The 20,893-nt window shown below is 39.8% G+C and overlaps 1 protein-coding gene and 1 pseudogene across 2 annotated transcripts in view; one reads left to right on the top strand and one right to left on the bottom strand.

The window, feature by feature from the left end:
• ANO10 (anoctamin 10) overlaps positions 1–20,893 on the bottom strand; it is a 238,650-nt gene that overhangs the window by 181,194 nt on the left and 36,563 nt on the right. For both annotated transcript variants that reach the window (XM_068559255.1, XM_068559256.1), the window contains exons 9-10: positions 19,849–20,031; positions 5,287–5,478 (exon numbers count right to left, since the gene is read on the bottom strand). In XM_068559255.1, the coding sequence (XP_068415356.1) occupies positions 5,287–5,478; positions 19,849–20,031 (375 nt within the window). The remainder of the gene's footprint in view (positions 1–5,286; positions 5,479–19,848; positions 20,032–20,893) is intronic.
• LOC137773244 (disks large-associated protein 5 pseudogene) lies at positions 12,503–15,260 on the top strand (annotated as a pseudogene).

A 20,893-nucleotide genomic window follows, 5' to 3' on the forward strand; every position in this document is an offset into this window, starting at 1 on the left:
GACAGGTGTACAGGAAAGCTGGCAGCCATGGGCGTGAGAGATCTGGCCCTAGTGGTAGCCTTTCCTAGCGCCTGACAGCTGGTGCAAGAAGGTCAGCCCTGGTGGGGTCTTTTCCTAGCACCTGGCAGCAGGCGTGAGAAGGTCAGCTCTGGTGGGGGCTTTTCCTAGCACTTGGCGGGGCAGGGGGCCGGCGCATGGGGAGAGAGAGGCTGCAATGGTGGTTCCACCCCCTGCGCATCACTCAACAGTGGCGCCTTGCTTCTATGGCAGTCTGGGTTTCCTCCACAAGCATTCCCAGTTGCGGATTGCCTCTCTCCCATCCCCTCTGGCTGTCTCCTCACAGCCAACAGCAGTCCTCCCCTTGGGTTTGTTCTCCAATCCCCACATTCCAGCTCTCAGCCCCCGTGTGCACCAGTGGACTCACGTCCCAGTCTGGGATACACAGGGCTGTGGCACGGACCGTCTGTGTAGATCTTACTCTGTCCTGTCTGCCACAGGCCAGCCATTTCATGCGCCTCTGACAGCCTCAAATGCTCCCCTTCTGTCCCAACTGATTTCCTCGTCGGTGAGGGGGCTTCCCCAGATACAGGAGCCTCTCCTCCGCTTCAGCTCCTCCCCAAGTGCACAGATCCCATCCTGCTTCCTCTCCTCTTCTTTTTCCCTTCTTTCTTTTGTCCTACCCAGTTATGTGGGGATCTTTCTTGTCCTTTCCAGTGTCCAAGGTCTTCTGCTAGTGTTCAGCCAGTGTTCTGTGAGAATTGTTCCATCTGTAGATGTATTCGTGATGTATTTGTGAAAAGAGATGTACTCCACGTCCTCCTACTCCTCCACCATCTTGGTTTAGCAGCATACAGATTTTAACATTGTATGTTATCAGTAATTTATTCCTTTTTTACTGCCGAGTAGTGCTCCATTTTATGACTATACCATAATTATTTTTTTTTACCCATTTACCTATTGACAGCAAGTTGGGTTGTTTCCAGTTTTGGACTATTGTGAATAAAGTTACTATGGACACTCCTGTGCAGTCTTTGTATGGACATATTCTTTCATTTCCCCTGGATTTCTAAGAGTAGAAGTGCTGGGTGGCATGGTAGCTGTAAGTTGAACTTTTTTACAACCTGCAATCTAGTTTTGCAAAGTGACCATTATAGTACATCCTTATCAGCAATGTATGAGAGTTCCAGTTACTATACCTCATTGCCAACACTTGGTATCAACAGTCTTCTTAATTTTAAAACAGGTATACAGTGCTATTGCGTTGTGGTTTTCATGTGCATTTCCCTGGTAGCTAATTCTAAATATTTTCATGAGCTCATTGGCCATTTGTATATATTCTTTTTTTTTTTTTTTTAATTTATTTATTTATCATTATTATTTTTTGGCTGTGTTGGGTCTTCGTTTCTGTGCGAGGGCTTTCCCTAGCTGTGGCAAGCGGGGGCCACTCTTCATTGCGGTGCGTGGGCCTCTCACTGTCGCAGCCTCTCTTGTTGCAGAGCACAGGCTCCAGACGCGCAGGCTCAGTAGTTGTGGCTCACGGGCCCAGTTGCTCCGCGGCATGTGGGATCTTCCCAGACCAGGGCTCGAACCCGTGTCCCCTGCATTGGCAGGCAGACTCCCAACCACTGCGCCACCAGGGAAGCCCTGTATATATTCTTTAGTGAAGCATTTCTTCAAATATTTTGTCCATGTTTTCATTTAATTGTCTTATTATTAAGTTGGTGAGTCCTTCATATAATCTGAATACAAATTCTTTGGCAGACAAATGTATTGTCAACATTTTCTCCCATTCTGTGTCTTGCCGTTTTTTCTCTTAACTTCTGAAGAGCAAACTACCCCCCAACACACACACTTTGGAGACTAAATTATCCCAAAACTATTGGTGGACGGTCAATGATTTTCTCCACTGAATTGATGTTTCACCTATATCATATACTGAATTTCTGGACTTTTAATCCTGTTCCATTGGTTTGATTGTCTAATGATGCACCAGCACTACACTACTTTAATAACTGAGGTTATATAACAGGTTTTAATACATAGGAAGGAGTGTCCCTGCTCTTATTGTTTAGAGTTTTCTTGCTATTCTATTTCATTTATTTTTCCCTGTGAACTTGACAATAAGTTTACCTAGTTAAAAGAAAAACTTCCATTGAGATAGTGCTACATTTATAAGCTCATTTGTAGATTAATTAATTTGTAAATTAATGGAGAACTGATATATTTAGAATACTGAGTCTTCCTACATTAGTTAGCTATTGCTGTGTAACAAACCATCCCAAACTCTCTGGCTTAAAACAACAACCATTTACTTAGCTCATGATTCTGCAGGTGGACAATTTAGGCTGTGCTCACCTATGCAATTTTTCTGGTCTAGCTGACCTTGACTGGGCTTGCTCATGTACCTGTGGTCAGCTAGTGGGTAAACTGGAGATATCACTGGCCTTACTATGCTAGTTAGAATTTCTAGTACTATGTTCAATAAAAGTAGTGACAGTGGACATTCTTGCATTGATCTTAATCTCAGAAAGAAAGCACTCAATCTTTCACCAATAAGTATGACGTTAGCTTTAAGTTTTTTTAAATAGATGCTCCTTATCAAGTTGAAGGTGACAGTATATTCTACTGTTGAGTAGAATGTTCTATAATATGGATTAGATTCATAATTTTATGGTGTTGTTGAGTTCTTCAATAACCTTGATGATTTTTTATCCAGTGTTCTGTCAATTGTTGAGAAAGGGATGTTGAAGTCTCTAACTCTAATTGTGGATTTATCTATTTCTACATTTAGTTCTATGTTTTTAGTTCACATATTTTACAACCTTGTTGTTTACTGAATATATATTAAGATTTCTACATTGTCTTGATAATTTGACCCTTTTAGCATCAAAGAATGTTCCTTTCTGGTAATTTTCTTTGCTCAGCATTCTACTGTATATGATATTAATATAGCCACTCCTGCTTCCTTACAATTAATTTTTCCACATATATTTTTTCTATCCTTTTACTTTCAACCTGCTCATATTATGTTTAAATTGGGTTTCTTGTAGATGGCGTATAGTTGAGTTATGCATTTTTAATCCATTATGCCAATCTTTGTCTTTAACTCATGTCTTTAGACCCTTTACAGTTAATCAAAATATCAACTTAAGTCTGCCATTTCTTTGTTTTCTGTGTTTTCACTTCTGTTTTCTTCTTCTTGTCTTACTGTAGGTTACCTCAACATTTTTTAGTACTACATTTTGATTTAACTATGTTTTTGAGTGTATCTTTTAAATAATATAGCTTTTTAGAGGTTTCTCTATATATAGACATACACACACAAATATATATACTATATTTTATATGTGTGTGTATATATATGTATACATTCAGTCTACTTGTGTCATTTAGTTTGAGTAAAGTACAGAAATCTTACCTCCCTTTATCACTCCCCATTTATAATACAATTGTCATAATATTTTTTCTACATATACTTAGAACCATTAAATAATGTTGTATTTTTTGGTTTCAACTGTCAAACATAACTTTAAAGACTCAGGAGTAGAAGGAAAATATATTCTTTTTACTTGTGTTTTTGTTTACCATGTTTTTGCTTCCTGACATTGTCCCTTTATCATTTCCTCAGTTTACAGAACTTTTAGCCATTCTTTTAGGATAGGTCTGCTAGCAAAAAATTCTCTTACTTTTCCTTCGTTTGAGAGTGTCTTGATTTCCCCTTCCTTCCCAAAGGATATTTTCTCTGAATATAGGATTCTGTATTGACAGTATTTTTTAGCCTTGGAAAATACTGTGCCACTTTCTTCTGGCCTCCATGATTTCTGATGAGAAACTGGCTGTCATTCTAATTGTTTTTCCCCTATAGGTAAGATGTCATTTCTCTCTTAGTGCTTTCAAGGTTTTTTTTTTCCTTGTCTTTAGTTTTCAGATGTTTAATTATGATGTGTTTTGGCATGAACTTCTTTGTTTGGGGTTCACTTGGCTTCTTGAACCTATAGTTTTAGGTCTCTTGCCAAGGTTGAAAAATTTTGGCCATTATTACTTCAAGTGCCTTTTCAGCACTTCCTTCTTTCTCCTTTCCTTCTTGGACTCCAATAACAGGAATGTTAGATTTTGTTGTTGTTGTTATAGTCACACAGGTCTCTGAGGCTATATTTACTTCTTCAGTCTATTTTCTCTCTGTTGTTCAGATCAGGTAATTTCTATTTTTCTATTTTCCAGTTCCTGCTTCTTTCCTCTATCCCTTCCATTCTGCTATTGCACCCATTCACTGAGCTTTTTATTATATTTTCAACTTCTAAAATGTCCATTTGATTCTCCTTTGTGTCTATTTCTTTGCTGAGACGTTCTAATTCTATTTTTTCATCTGTTTTAGGTGTGTTTGTAATTGCTTGTTGAAGCATTTTTATTGTGACTGCTTTAAAATCTTTGTCCAGTATTTCCAACATGTGTGTGTCATCTTGGTGGTGGCATCTGCTGATTGCCTTTTTTTCATTCAGTTTGGTATCATCCTGGTTCTTGGTATAATGAGTGATTTTTTAATAAAAACCTTGATACTTTAGGTGTTATAAGACTCCAGATTTTGTATAACCTTTTGTTTTAGTTGGTTCCTCTGATACCACTCCAGCAGGGGACAATATCTTGTCACCAGCAGGTAGAGGCAGAAGTCCAGGTCCTCCACCTGGACATCACTGACACCCAAGGTGGGGAGTGGGGTCCTTAGTATTGCTGGAGAGGGGCCAGAGTTCTGGCTTCCCACTAGACTACTACTAATACCTCCTTTGATGGAGGGGTACAAGTCCCTCCTTTGTGCACTCATGTGGCCTCTTGGGTGGTATTAAAAGTCCTGACTCTCCACTGGGCTTTCTCTGAGACCACCCTAGCAGGAATCTGAAAGGGAATCTCATTACTGCCAGGTAGGAGTGGAAGTGGAAGTCCAGGCTCCCCAGTAGAAGTCCAGTGTCAGTGATTTCCACTGACACTGCAGTGAGGAGGGCCTCATTAGTACCAGTGGGTGAGGCCCAGCTGACTACTCTCCAAGAAAACTGTCAAAGTTTCACATCTGAAAGGAGTCGTGGAGATTATAGCTCATCCCCACCCCCAACTTTAAAAACAAGAAAAGCATGGCCCAGAGAAAGTTAATGACCACCTGAAGTTACACAGCTAGTTTGTGGCATGGCAAGGATAAAACCAGTTTTCCCAAATCTCTCCATAGAGCTTTTTTTTTTTAATCACAATGCCTCATTTTGTTTGTTTTTAAAGAAATAATTTTTCTCAAATAATTACCTGCCATACACCAATACTGGCTGAAGGTTCTGAGAATGGGCGTTTGAAGACCCTGCACATTTTTAAGGCATCTGAATTAACTTCGGTCAGATTATTTAGCACAGCGAAGGCAGCTGCCAGTGGGTAAACACAGGAGAAAAGGCTCACATAACCAAACTGCAGGAATAACTCCAAGTAATCATCAAAGGTGCCCTGAAAATGTAAAAAGGAAGAAAACAGGCATTGTTTTAATATCACTTAATAAGAATAGTCTTTTGCAATACTATTCAAGGCATGAGCATCTAACCAAAAAAAAAAAACTCAAAGAGTTTCTCCCAATTCCTTCTTCTCAACAACAGAATTTACTTAAATTCAAAGACAACTTTATATTAAAGTCCCTGAAATGAAGAATAAAAAAATGATTTAGCTGCTCATATCATGTTGAATCACTGGATTATTACATTTTTTTCCCTAAGGTAAATAACAGCAAAGCTAAAGAAGTTTGCTCTTGACCACGTAAAAAGAAATGATCGAGGATCATTATTAGAAATCTTACATGATGGTCCCTTCACATCATGGGTACCCCAGCGTCTCAGCCCCTGACCCTCCATTAAAAAACTGATGGTGGTGATGCCAGCAAAACTGGCAGAGTAAGAACCTCCAGAAGTTTACACCTCCATAAAAGCAAACAACAACAACAAACGACAAAATTTGTCAAGATCAACTTTTTCAGTACTCTGGAAATTAACTGATGGCTTGCAGCATTCGGGGCAGCATTTAGTCAAGAATAACAGCTCAACCTTGTAGCATTTTAACTTACTCTAGTTTCATATCCTGCTCCCCAGTTCTGCAGCAGCCTCGAAAAGTAATAGGATGCACTCCTGTGCCAGAGGGAGTAGAGTGGGGCTACAGATCTTTGAAAGCCTCATTCCCAAAGGGAAATCATTACCTGACCTGGCTCTAGAAGACCCCACTCAAAGGCTTGTCTCTATTTAACTGCACAGAGTCTTCCCAGCGCTAAAGGCTCCTCCCCCAGGGATGTTAATTGAATGCTTTAACATCAGTCTGCCTGAGGTAAAGGGTAGCAGCTGGGGCAAACAACACACTAGCCAGGAGCCCAAAAGAAAAGGCTGAAGAATGAGATATCCACAGGGGGTTTTGCAAAGTTCCCACATTTTACTGGGAATTGAGAAGATGAGGCACATGCAGAGGATCACACATAAGCTTAGCAAAGATCTGAGAAAGGTCTAAGATCTCACCTCTGACTGACCCTGAGGCTCTGCACAAGCAGAAAGTGAATGCTAGGGCAGAATTTTTAACTTCCTGGCCTAGTATTGAAGGCGTGCCCTAATACAATAACAAAGACCTAACAGACATGTATAAAACACTCAATCCAATAGCAGAATACTCATTCTTCTCAAGTGTACATGGAACATTTTCCAGGATAGATAATATGTTAGGCCATGAAACACTTCTCAACAAATTTAAAAGGCTTAAAAATCATACAAAGTATCTTCTCTGACCACAATGGAATAAAATAGGAAATCAATAACAGAAGGAAATTTCGGAAATTCACATACTATGTGAAAACTGAGCAACATACTCCTAAAAAAAACCAATGAGTTAAAGAAGAAATCACAAGAAAAATTAGTAAATACTTTGAGGAGAATGAAACATACCAAAACTTAATAAGATACGGTGAAAGCAGTGCTCACAGGGAAATTTATGGCTGTAAATGCCTTTGTTAAAAAAGAAGAAAGATCTTAAAAAAACTGAAATTTTCATCTTAAGAAACCAGAAAAAGAAGAGTAATCTAAACCTAAAGCAAGCAGAAGGAAATAAATAATAAAGATTAGAGTGAAATAAATAAAATAGAGAATAGAAAAACAAAGAAGAGCAATGAAACCAGAAGTTGGTTTTTTGAAATGATCGAGATCAACAAAAAATGACAAACCATTACCTAAACTGTGCAAGAAACAAAGAAAGACTCAAATTACTAAAATCAGGAATGAAAGAAGGGACATTACTATTGACCTTTAGGGTCAGTAAGGGGAAGGGGAAGAATTATAAGTAAGAAGAATTATGAACAATTTGAGATAGAAAGGAAGGGGCAGGGTGAAACCATTAAAAGAATGACACAACCATTAAGAGCAGGATATGACAAAAACTGGTTAGAACCTACTAGGCCCAAGATGGTGGAAGAGTCAACTTCCGTAGACCTTGAGCCTCATTATACACTCACTGTAATGCATTAGCATATGCTAAACAACACGCCCACAGGTGCCATGACAGTTCCAAGGCCGCCCATAAAAGGCCAAAAAGTGGGCGGTGCCCCAATTCCTGGAAATCCCTGCTGCTTCTCCAAGATAGCTAGAACATTCCTCCCACTCATTAGCCTGTGAAATTTCCCAGCCCATGAAAACTAACCACCACCACAACTCAGGGCTGCTCTTGCCTTCTGAGACAGCCTACACTCTTGTCTATGGAGTGTATATCTCTCTAAATAAACCTGCTTTCAGTTTACTATGGCTCCCTCTTGAATTCTTTCCTGTGTGAAGCCAAGGACCCTTACTTGGCAGCCTGCCCCAGGGACTCACTCGAGACCTGGGACATGACAACAATTATATGCCAAAAATAACATTAAATAACCTTGATGAAATGGGTAAATTCTTAAAATGACACAAACTATCAAAAGTGACTCGAGAAGAAACAGAACATCTAAACAGACCTAAAACAGGTAAAAAAATTGAGTTAGCAATCAAAAGCTTTGCACAAAGAAAAACCCAGCCCCAGACAGTTCACTTGTGAAATCTCTCAAACACTAGAAGAAGAATTAATACCAACTCTTCACAAAGTCTTCCAAAAAGAACAAGAGGAAGAAACACTTCCCAACTCATTCTGTGAAGCCAGTACAACCTCAATAGCAAAACCAGACAAAGACTTCGTAAGAAAAATACAGACCAACACCCCTGAATAAAGATATAAAAATCCTCAACAAAATACTAGCAAGGTGGATCCAGCAGCAGAGTAAAAGGATTTTACACTGTGATCAAGTGGGATTTACCCCAGGATTGTAAGACTGGTTCAACATATAAATATCAGTCAATGTGATACACCACATTAACAGAATAGTTTTATTGGTATACATGTATGCATGTATAAATATATTTAATCACCTCAATAGACACAGGAAAAACAAAGTACAACACCCTTTCATGATAAAAACAGTCAACAAATCATAGAGTAGTAAATCTTCCTAACCTTGGATTAGGCAATGGTTTCTCAGACATGACACCAAAGGCACAAGTTACAAAAAAGAGAGAAATTGGACTTCACCAAAATTTAAAACTTTTGTGGATCAAAGGACACCATCAAGAAAGTAAAAAGATAAACAACAGAATGGGAAGAAATATTTGCAAATCATATATCTGATAAGAAATTTATATTCAGAATATATGAAGAACTCTTGCAACTCAATAACAAAAGGGCAGATGACCCAATTTAAAAATGGGCAAAGAATGTGAATATATATTTCCCCAAAGAAGAGATACAAATGGCCAAAAATCACATGAAAAGATGATCAATATATTTAGGCATTAGGAAAATCCAAAGCAAACCCACAATGAAATACTACTTTACACCTACTAGGACAGCTATCATTTAAAAAAAAAAAAAAAAAAAGTGAGGCTGTGGGAAAAAATGGGACCCCACTCGTGGCTGGCTGGAATATAGAATTACCACTACTTTTGAAAATAGTCTGGCAGTTCCTTAAAGTTAAACGTTGAGTTAACGTATGACCTAGCATATGGCAACATGTGTTCATACAAAAACTTGTACAAAAATGTTCACAATAGCATTATTCATAATAGTCAAAAAGTGGAAACAATCCAAATGTCTACCAGCTGATTAACGGATAAATAATACGTAGTATATCCATACAATGGAATACTACTCAACCACAAAAAAAGGAATGGGGTACTGGTACATGGTACAGCATGAATAAACGTTAAAAGCATTATGCTTAGTGAAAGAAGCCAGACACAAAAGGCCACCTATTACATGATTTCATTTATATGAAATGCAGAGAATAGGTAAATCCACAATAACAGAATGTAGATTAGTGGTTGCCAGACTGGGGGAAGATGTTACGGCTAATGGGTATGGGGGGTTTGGGGGTCGATGATGAAAATGTTCTGGAATTAGATAGTGGTGATGATTGTACCACCTTGTGAATTTACTAAAAACCTCTAAATTGTACATTTTTAAATGGTTAATTTTATGGTATGTGAATTATTACCTCAACTTTTTAAAGAAGTTAAAAAAAAAAGCTGTTAGTAACAAGGAAGCTCCCCAGAATCACCCTAGTAGAAGCAGCAGACACATCAAAGAGGCAAAAAAAAAAGGAGTCCACAGCAGAAAAGGGGGAAACCAGGAAAGCATGACGAAATCCCTCTGAAACTATATTTAGAAACTTTTCTGGGGCTTCCCTGGTGGCGCAGTGGTTGAGAATCTGCCTGCTAATGCAGGGGACATGGGTTCGAGCCCTGGTCTGGGAAGATCCCACATGCCATGGAGCAACTAAGCCCGTGAGCCACAACTACTGAGCCTGCGCGTCTGGAGCCTGTGCTCCGCAACAAGAGAGGCCGCGATAGTGAGAGGCCCGCGCAGCGCGATGAAGAGTGGCCCCCGCTTGCCACAACTAGAGAAAGCCCTCGCACAGAAATGAAGACCCAACACAGCCAAAAATAATAAATTAAAAAAATTTAAAAAAAAATTTTTTTAATAAATAAATAAATAAAACTTTCCTGATACGCTTGAAAAGGTTTAGTCCAAAGGAAGAAAGGAGCAAAAGTCATTACATACCCTTGATTTGCGGGTAAGAGATATAAATGGTAAGAGGTGAGTTATTTCGTGATCTTTAGTAACTGGAAAAAGGCGCCTGCATTGAAATGGGATGCCTGGTCATTGGTGACTCTGACTTGTCACCTGAGTAACATCACCACTCCCTGACTGGACCCAACGGCCTGCTGCTCACCTCCTGATCCGAGAGGGGCTGAGCAGCACCCTATGTGGTGCAGTGATTGGGTGAGGGAGCCACAGGCACCCGCTTCCAGCATCAGGCGCTCTCATGATCATCCAGGGCACATGCAACAACAGTTTCAGTTTAAGAAAACTATTCATCATAATATTTTAAAGCAACATGAAACATGAATATTTTAAATTAATAATTATAATTATCATTGTCGCATCTCAGAGTCAGTCTTTCACCAAGATATGCATATTAGGCTCAGTAGCTGAGAGCTTTAGTATAAGTCAGATTCTACTTCTAGTTGGTTTCTTTTTTTATTTTATATTTTACCAAAATAGAAAACACTCAAACATAATTACAGAGTACTGGGGATGGCAGGAAGTGCTTCTTCCAGATGCTCTGGATATTTGGATGAAGTATGAACCCAGGGATTTTCAGTGAGTTTCACTGGCTGTTTGCAAGGCTTGCCAAAGAGCAATGCCAAACACATGTGCTTTGGGAGCTGGCAGGTTGACGCTCAGCTGGGGATTCAGTGGTGAGCAGTTTCTAAACCACTCTTTGGTTGCATTTGGCTCTAGAAAGAATTTCCTTATGTGTGCTGCAGCATACGGATGTGGTTTTTAAATATGCCCAGCAATACAGCGTCGATTTACTTCTCTGAAGAGTGAAGAAATCAACAGTGAAAATCTTAGCAATCAAGCCATTTTTACCACAATTCAATCTTAAGAAATCCTGATAGCCTATGCTCAGCTTTCAAAATTGTGTTGTTTCAGCTCGTAAAATAAAAGGGTGAGCCTCTGCAGAGATGTGTAGACAGTTTCTCTCAGATGTACCAGATGCAGCCTCCAGAAGCCACGCAAAGGTCTTCCTGGCCTTTTTAGCATCCAGCACCCAGGGAGCCCCTCCCCCCCATTCTGTGTTCCCATCTCACGAGCGGATTCGGAGTGTAGGATTTACATGGTAATTCTATCAGTACTTTCACACTTCTGAGCACTTTGGGGTCAGTCAACTCAGCAAACCAGGGACGTAATCCAATAGCAAGAAGGAAAAAAAAACGCAATTTTAACAAAGTAAACAATCACATACTAAAAAACAGATTAAACAAGACACTCTACCCCATTAGCTGCAAGTTAGAAAACGCCAACTTACTAAGACGATTCTAAGAATGTATGAACACAAAGTTTCAGGCTCCAGGGGATCCATCCCACTGGCCCCTCGCACCATCCCTGGAGAAACATCACATCTCAGAGCTCCGCATGCTGAGTGTGTGAGGAGGATAGAGTACAGGGTGAGGGCAGCAAGCAGCACACAGACAGCAGGGGCTGGGCTGCTCTTTTCCTAAAACTGTTCTTTATGCAACATTACACTGAGCACCCGCTCAACGCCAGGCTCTGCATTAGCAACAGAGTTTGCACGATAAATAACACAGGGACCCTATCCCAGTGACTGAGAAAGGAAAATTACTAGCAAATGGCACAAACCCTAAACAAAGTATTAGCATATTCAACATAACAATGTAGATTAAAAAAATACTGAACAAGTGAAGTTAATCATTTAAATGCAAACATGGTGTTCCATTAGGAAACTTACAAATATAAATGAAAATATTAATTAAAGGAGATAACATGATGATCGCAACAGAAGCAAAAAAAATATTTTTTGATAAAATTCAACATCATCCACAATAAAAACTCTTCCCATATAAGGAAGAGAAAAAAGAATTCTTAAACTGATAAAAAGTTACCTACCAAAAACACGGAACAAACATAACACTCAACGGTTAGAAAAAAAAAAATCAGGAACAAGATAAAGATTCCTGTTATAACTACTTCTGTCCAAATTGTATTGAACATATTAGTGAACCAAATAAATAAATAATAAAAAGTATAAGGACTGCAGGAAGAAACAAAATGGCCATTAGTGAAGGGGGTGGGGAAGGGAAGGACTGAGAGTTGGGATTAGCAGACGCAAACTATTACATATAGGATGGATAAACAACAAGGTCCCACTGTGTGGCATAGGGAACTATATTCAATATCCTGTGATAAACCATAATGGAAAAGAATATGAAAAAGAATATATATATATATATATATATATATATATATATATATATATATATATATTGAACCACTTTGCTATACAGCAGAGATTAACACGACATTGTAGATCAACTATACTTCAATAAAATTAAAATTAAGGAGTCTCGTAGGCGTTCCTTCTTCGGAGGCGGCGGTGGTCTTCCAGGCCCAGAGGGTTCCTTTACTTTTAGTTTGGTTGAGGTTTCACGCTAGGAGCTGCCTCAGGATGGCTTCATCACATTTTGCCAATCGACACAGAAAGGAATTAAGTACCGACATGATTAGAACTAAAATTGCTCATAGGAAATCACTGTCTCAGAAAGAAAACAGACATAAGGAATATGAACGAAATAGACACTTTGGTTTGAAAGATGTCAACGTTCCAACCTTGGAAGGTAGATTTCTTCTTGAATTAGATGAGACATCTCATGAGCTTGTTCCAGAAAAGGCCAATGTCAAGACAAAGTCAGTGAAAACTATTCTAGGTGATCAACGAAAACAAATGCTCCAAAAATACAAAGAAGAAAAGCAGCTTCAAAAATTGAAAGAGCAGAGAGAGAAAGCTAAACGAGGAGTATTTAAAGTGGGTCTTTATAGACCTGATATTCCTTGTTTTCTTTTCTCAAACCAGAGTACCATGAAAGCTGAGCCAAAAAAGGCTGTTCCATCTTCTGTACGGATTACAAGGTCAAAGGCCAAAGACCAAATGGAGCTGACAAAGATTGATAATGGGAGTGATGTTCAAACAATCCGACCTGGTCAAAGACAAGCTTCTGAAAAGAAAGTGTTGGACAAAGAGAAAAAAGCTATGCAACCTGTAATGCCGCCAGTGAGAATGACTCGATCGGCTACTCAAGCAGCAAAGCAGATTGCCAGAACAGTCCCGCCTACTACAGCAAGAAAGCCAGTGACAAGGGCTACTAATGATAATGAAGCAGAAACAGAGGCACCAAATCAAGGAAGACCTGCCAAAAAGATAGAAACAAAACCTGACAAGGCCATTTCTTTTAAAGTTGATAGTGAAGAAAGTACTTTGGATTCACAAACCAGTACAACAATTGGAATGGATCCAGATGGAGTCTTATCAAAAATGGAAAATTTATCTAAGACAAATAGTGCAAAAATGAAGGGGAAGAATTCCTTTGCACCTAAAGGTTTTATGTTTCAGCCACTAGATGGTCTGAAGACCTATCAAGTAACACCTATGACTCCCAGAAGTGCCAGTGCTTTCTTGACACCCAGTTATACCTGGACCCCTTTAAACACAGAAGTTGATAAGACTGAAGCAACAAAAGAAATCTTGGCACAAAAATGTAAAACTTTCTCTGCCAAGACAGTACATCAAGATTCAAGTAAATTACAATGTCCTTTGGGTTCTCTAACAGTTTGGAATAAAGAACATGTTTTAAATAAAAATGAAACTACTAATAAAAATTCAGATGGCCTTTCAATAAAAGAAGAAGTCCCATCACTTGAAGTAAATGAAGATCAGATATCTCAGCCACAACATGATGTGCCATATTTCAGAAATATTCTCCAGTCAGAAACTGAGAAGTTAACTTCGCACTGCCTTGAGTGGGACAGGAAGCTTGAATTGGACATTCCAGATGACGCTAAAGATCTTATTCGCACAGCAGTTGGTCAAACAAGACTCCTTATGAGAGAAAGGTTCAAACAGTTTGAAGGACTGGTGGACAATTGTGAATATAAACGAGGTGAAAAGGAAACTACCTGTACAGATCTGGATGGATTTTGGGATATGCTTAGTTTTCAGATAGAAGACATAAATCAAAAATTCAACAATCTGACCAAACTTGAGGAATCTGGGTGGCAAAACAATAACAATACAAGCAAAAAAGTTTTTCGGAAAAAAGTTGTCTCAGGTATAGCGAGTAAACCCAAACAGGATGATGGTGGAAGAATTGCAGCTAGAAATCGCCTAGCTGCCATAAAAAATGCAGTGAGAGAGAGAATTAAGCAGAAAGAACATGCTGAGGCAGCAGCCTCTGCAATGCCAAACGAAGTGGATAAAATAGTGTTTGATGCTGGATTTTTCAGAATTGAAAGTCCCGTTAAATCATTCTCAGGACTTTCTTCTGAATGTCTTTCTCAAAGACTTAGAATACCTAAGTCTGTCAGCAAAGCTGCGTCTGAGAGCAGGGCTGAGATGGGCGTTCTAAGACAAACTACATCACCAGAGAATCCTGATCCTCAGGGTACCAAAAGTGAACATGTTGATAAGACTTTGATTTCAGATATTTCTGGAAACAGGAACAGCATAGTAGAAGATGCTAAGTGTCCTGGATTACAAGATTTAATTGAAGTAAACCATGATGTAAATAAGATAAACTTTGAAATAAATTGTTTACCTAGTGAAAGAATGAATTTGGCTCTCCTTGCTGGCAAAGTGGCAGACGATGTTAATACTAACAGAAAGGAAGAAATTTCAGATGTTGTGTATGGAATGGAACTAAATTCAGTTACAGCACAGGATGTTTTGATGATTAGCCCTGAAAAAAATGTACCATCACAAAATAACATCTCACAGGAAGAAGAAACAAAAATTTCTCAGTCAGTACTATTTGATAATAAAAGTCTCACTACTGAATGCCATCTTCTTGATTCACCAGGCCTAAACTGCAGTAATACATTCACTCAGGTGGAAAGAAGACATCAAGAACATACCAGACACATTCCCTTTGGTGGTAACCTGATTACGTTTTCACCTCTAAGGCCCCTCAGTGGAGATCAACCAGAAGAATTTTGAATTTAAAAAGAAATCCAGACATTTTTCTTCATGTTATCAGTGCTGTGGTATACTCTTAGAATATTGAAAAGTTGAAGAATATGTATTTGTGTTCACTTCTATTCAATCCATTTATATAGTGTCATACAGCAGCCCTCTGTATACTGAGGGCCTACTGCTGGGGACTTGAGCATCCTTGAATTTTGATATCCGTGCGTGTGTGTGAGGGGAGGGGGGCGTCCTGGAACCAGTACCCCCCACCCCAGGATTCTGAGGAACAACTGTATACTATTTCAATATTCAGTGTTCATCAAAGTATGTTTTAGATATGATACTGTTTCTCAAGGGAAGTGGGGATATTTTGTATATTAACCATGCAGAATAAAAATGTACTGTGCCTTGCCTCTCTTGTTTAAAATGTATAAGCTTAAAAGTTAAGTATACCTACTCAGAGCTTATGAACATTCTTTCATTTAATCAAAATACAATGTTAAACTTTGACAAAAAAAAAAAAAAAAAAATTAAAATTAAAATTAAAAATCAGCCTTTTTTGGCCACACCATGTAGCATGCAAGATCTTAGTTCTCCGACCAGGGATTGAATCCACGCCCCCTGCAGTGGAAGCACAGAGTCTTAACCACTGGACCACCAGGGAAATCCCTAGCCATTATTCATTTGTAGGTGAAATAACTGTCTACATAGAAAACCTAATAAAATCCAAAAAAATAGGAGAATTCAGAGTTTCTGGATAAAAAATACAAAAACCAACAGCATTCCTATATGCCAGCAACAAACGATTAGAAACTATTTTTAAAGAGCTACCATTTATAGGGAATAGGATAGTCTCAAAGAATCTACCACAGATAACCTATTGAACACAAAGTGAAAAAGAACCTTTGCAAACTGTCTGTCAACCAGTCAATCACGTGATCTAACAAGGCAGCCCCACACAAGGGTCAACCTGCCATCAACGCCTCCTAATGGGGTACAATGGAGGTATACCTCCAAAACTGCTGAACTTGAATCTTAAGGAGTAACAAATGGGACAAATCCGCTTCACGAAAGCTAATGCTCTGAAAAACAAAAAGGAGTGGGAATTATTCTAGATCTGCAGTTTTCAAACTTTCAGGTCTCCAAAGCCCTAAACTCTTTAAAATCACTGAGGGCACCGAAGACTTTTTGTTCATGGGAGTTATTATACCTAGTGTTATTTACTGTGTTAGAAATTAAAACTCAGAACTTAAAAAATATTTCCCATTGATTCATTTCAATAATAAAAAGCATATTAACATTAATAAAGCATTGTTTGAAAAATCATTACATTTTCCAAAACAAAAAATATCTGGTGCAGAGAGTGGCGCTCAATTACGTTTTTGGCAAACCTCTTCAACATCTAGCTCACTAGAGGGCAGCTCATTTGCTGTGTGGCAACATGCTGTTCTGGTTGGAATACTGATCATGAAAATTCAGCCTCACGCAGCTATGCAGTTGCACGTGAACTGTTCCCAGGAACGGAACAGCAGTGCACAGTGAGATCAGAGGGGCTATACAGCCCTGGCCCTGTGGCTGGAGGAACAGGGTCAGGAGACCCCAGTGGATCACCCCTAGTGGAGACATTATGGAGAATGTCTTTTTCTTTATACTCTGTCCTACATTTTCCAAGTTTTCTCCAGTAAGTAAGCAAGTATGACTTTTTAGAATGAAGTTTTTTAAGTCTCAAACTGCTTTTCCCCAAAGCTTGGCAACACTGTTTTAGATTCATATATAGCACTCAGGATGAAATTACAGAAAATACAATTTTAAGCTCATTGGCTTCGGTGAGGAGAAAAATATACCCGGAGGGAAGGATGAGTGCATAGCAAACGACGATCTAGAACAAATGAGCCCCCAAAGCATCTCCCCCTTTCCAAATATATGGGGAGAGTTGAAATAGAAAATACCTGATGTCATTTCCACGAAGAGAGTAAAGGAGGAACTTGTAGGAGATGAGGAGGGAAAAACAGTCAGATAACGCGGGTCCCCGCAAGCAAGTTAAGTTACTAAGGAGAGGCACTCACTGTTAACCCCAGCATTCACACACAGATCCAAGGCCTGCGAGAGAAATTAGTACACTATTTCCTTAACTTCATATCAGAGAGCCCGTGCTGAATAATAGACTCTGAAGAGAAAAGCAAAGTCTTGAATCTTGTCTCTGATTTAGTCACCAGGTGATTAATAACACAGAGCTTCGGACCTCCCTGGTGGCGCAGTGGTTAAGAACACGCCTGCCAACGCAGGGGACACGGGTTCGAGCCCTGGTCCGGGAAGATCCCACATGCCGTGGAGCGACTAAGCCTGTGCGCCACAACTACTGAGCCTGCGCTCTAGAGCCCGCAAGCCACAACTGCTGAGCCCACACACCTAGAACCCGTGCTCCACAACAAGAGAAGCCACAGCAACGAGAAGCCCACGCACCACAACGAACAGTAGCCCCTGCTCGCCGCAACTAGAGAAAGCCCGCGCACAGCAACGAAGACCCAACCCAGCCAAATATAAATAAATAAAATTAATAAATTTTAAAAAATAACACAGAGCTTCATCTGCCTATTATTAACGTGAGAAAAGCAGTGCCTGCCTTACCTTCCTTCATAAACGTATTATCGGATATCATGAGATACTAAAAAGGTAAGATGTAAGATTTTGTCACCTTGTCAGCACACGTTCTTAGATGAATTAAAACAGCTTTGAGAAGGGCATATTGTCTGTATTACTGTGTACCATTCGCTGAGCCTGAGGAAGGGGGGAGGAACTGGTCTGGAGAAGACTGCGAGCTTGGCTCTGGTCACTTTAGGGGACGATGCTGTCTGCCCAAACGATTCAGAGAAAAAGAAGAGATGAGAGCGGGTTCTCATTGACCACGGGAAGAGAAGCAGGGACGTAGAGATGACAACATGGAGAAGAATTATTTCAAGAAATTGGCAGGGGCAGGAAAGAGACAGGACAAAAATAGCCGAGGACGTGAGGGGTTTGCTTGGTTTGAAACAGGAAGGGGAGAAGGGGGAAGCAGGAAACACGGGAGCTCCAGGTGGGCCTGGGGCAATGAGAGAGGGGATGGAATAAAGCACTCGGGGGAAAGAATGGTGGTTTAGTTTCTGTGAGAAAATGAAGGGAAAAAATAAATATGGCCCAAAATACTACCCCCCAGAACAAGCGAGGAAAGGATTCTGACACTATGTGAATTAGACTGACTTGTAACCCACAGTAAGCCAGCACTCGACCAACGCAAGCAAGGTAGCTGCACACTGTGCCCAAGTGCTATTTTCTTTAACTCTTAACTGCCTGCGTGTGTGTTTCTCTGATACTTCATGTATAAACATAAAAAGTGCTGCTGGTCAAGATATGCTGTAAGTTTATACTTTGAATCATCTTCTCCCCCAAACACAGCAATAATAGAAAATGCTAGTACATATATGTTTATTTTAATCAAAAGAATATCACCACTCAAAAACAAAAAAATCAGCTGCCCAAGCGACAAATGGAACAAAGTGCAAGATAGTAATCAGAAGCCTCGCCAGGCTTCCATCCACAGGCTGGCCACGGTGGCCAGAATCTGAATCCTTCGGGCAGGGGAACCAAAGGCACCCCACTCCTCTAGCATGTACCTGGAAGCAGGCTGTTTGAGCAAAACCACGGGTGAGAACAGTGGTCCCCTACCCTTGAAGGGGCCTGAAAAAAGCCACAGCTGCTGCCCTGGAACTACAGCTTGTGTCAACAGCATGCTACCTGCTGGCTCTGCAGACTCTCCATCATCACAAGATGGGATGCGAGCTCTGGGCTACAAACTCCTGCTTCTGGACTAGGGGGTGAGGCGGGGGGACTGCAAAAATAAGACAGAGAAGCGCGAGCAGGGAGAGAGAGAGAGAGAGAATAAACTCCTGCTCAAGATAAACATACAACTAAAATTCTTAGGCATACAAGAAAAACTATGAAAGTCAGCCAATAAATTCCATCATCAGGAGACTCATTCATTCATGATGAAAACCAAGACTATGAAAGTTTAACAATAATGGACCCTCACTAAAGGATCTATTTCACTAAGAATATCACACCCAGAAGGAAGGGGCAGGATATAAGAAACAATGACCTAAAGCAAACATGACCCCAACACCTGACTCCCTCAAAAGAGATATACTGAATGTAGTCAGAGCTCAGTAAACATTTGCTGAATACATGTTTAGGTTTAAGAACCTCCAATGACCTACTTGGAGTTCCTAAAAATAATTCAGAAATTCTCTGTCTTAACTATGTTATATTTACTACAGCACTAAGTAATTTAAACTATATTATAAATTAATCTTCAGATTGGCATTCCATTTTTAGCGATGGGCTTCAATTTTTCCTTTGAGTTTAGAGTGTCCAGAGCAAACGATGGCTCCACGGCCATCTCACCTCTCCCTTGCTCTGCCGTCTATGAAACATTCCCACCACCCTCAGCAGAGCAGTCTCATAATTCACTGGACTCATCCTTTGGATGTTAGGCATAACTTCCGGTTCAAGATAGCAGCATCTTGATACACAGTTCCATCTTTTTAACTTTAAAGTAGTTCATGGTAAGGAAACTGGCTGGAAATCACTTACAAAATAGTCACACCTGAGACAATGAGTGGTTACTTATTTGTTGTATACAGTCTGGACACGACTGTTATTCACTTTCAATCAATGTTTAATTCAACAATATTCAAACTTACCAAGTAAGTTCCCATTTCCTTTTCCAGAACGACCTGTTCATATAATGTAGCATCGATGTCGGCCTTTAAAGCCTGCACCTTCTTCTTTACCTTCACATGCTGCTTCTTTTGGAGCCAGTAAGGAAGAAGAGATTCTACAATTTGGTTAAAGATCTGGGAGGTAATCAGGAGAGCAGCCAAGCTCTAAAGAGAAGCACATAAATGATAGTTGGCAATGTGGCTTAACAAAACCAAAGCATGTGTATAATTATGCAGTAAAAAAAAGAATCTTCAACAAATAGTATACTATTATGTTATACAAACTAGTATTGGAAAAGCTAGGTGTTAGAATGATGTTTCTAATTTATTGTTTTTTTCTCAGGACAGACTGAAATACAAAAAGATTATAATACAAATAAGATTATAATAAAAAACTGGTTATGGGTCGGTAGGAGAACAAATTAACTTGAAATTGTGTTTTTTATTATCTCATCCTGGCTGCAACATGTGAGTCTAAATGATGTCACCAACTTTGAAAAAGTTTAGCCACAACTTATTATTATAAAATTAATATATCCTCCCTCACTGTAGAAAAACTTAAAAGATAGAAAAAAAGTCACCCTTAGTTCCACAACCAGGTCAGAACCACTACTAACATTCTAAATATTTTTTTTTAATTAATTAATTTATTTTTTGGCTGCACTGGGTCTTTGTTGCTGTGCGCAGGCTTTCTCTAGTTCAGGCAAGTGGGGGGCTACTCTTCGTTGCAGTGCACGGGCTTATGGCTGCAGTGGCTTCTCTTGCTGCGGAGCACGGGCTCTAGGCGCGCGGGCTTCGGTAGTTGTGGCTCGCGGGCTCTAGAGCACAGGCTCAGTAGTTGGGGCGCACGGGCTTAGTTGCTCCGCGGCATGTGGGATCTTCCCAGACCGGGGATCGAACCCGTGTCCCCTACATTGGCAGGCGGATTCCTGACCACTGCACCACCAGGGAAGTCCCCTAAATATTTCTTTATAATCATATGTAAAAATAAAAGTAGAATCATCCTATATATAAACAGCTTTGTAGA

Source organism: Eschrichtius robustus, chromosome 12 (assembly GCF_028021215.1).
Source record: "Eschrichtius robustus isolate mEscRob2 chromosome 12, mEscRob2.pri, whole genome shotgun sequence".
NCBI classification, from domain to species: domain Eukaryota; kingdom Metazoa; phylum Chordata; class Mammalia; order Artiodactyla; family Eschrichtiidae; genus Eschrichtius; species Eschrichtius robustus.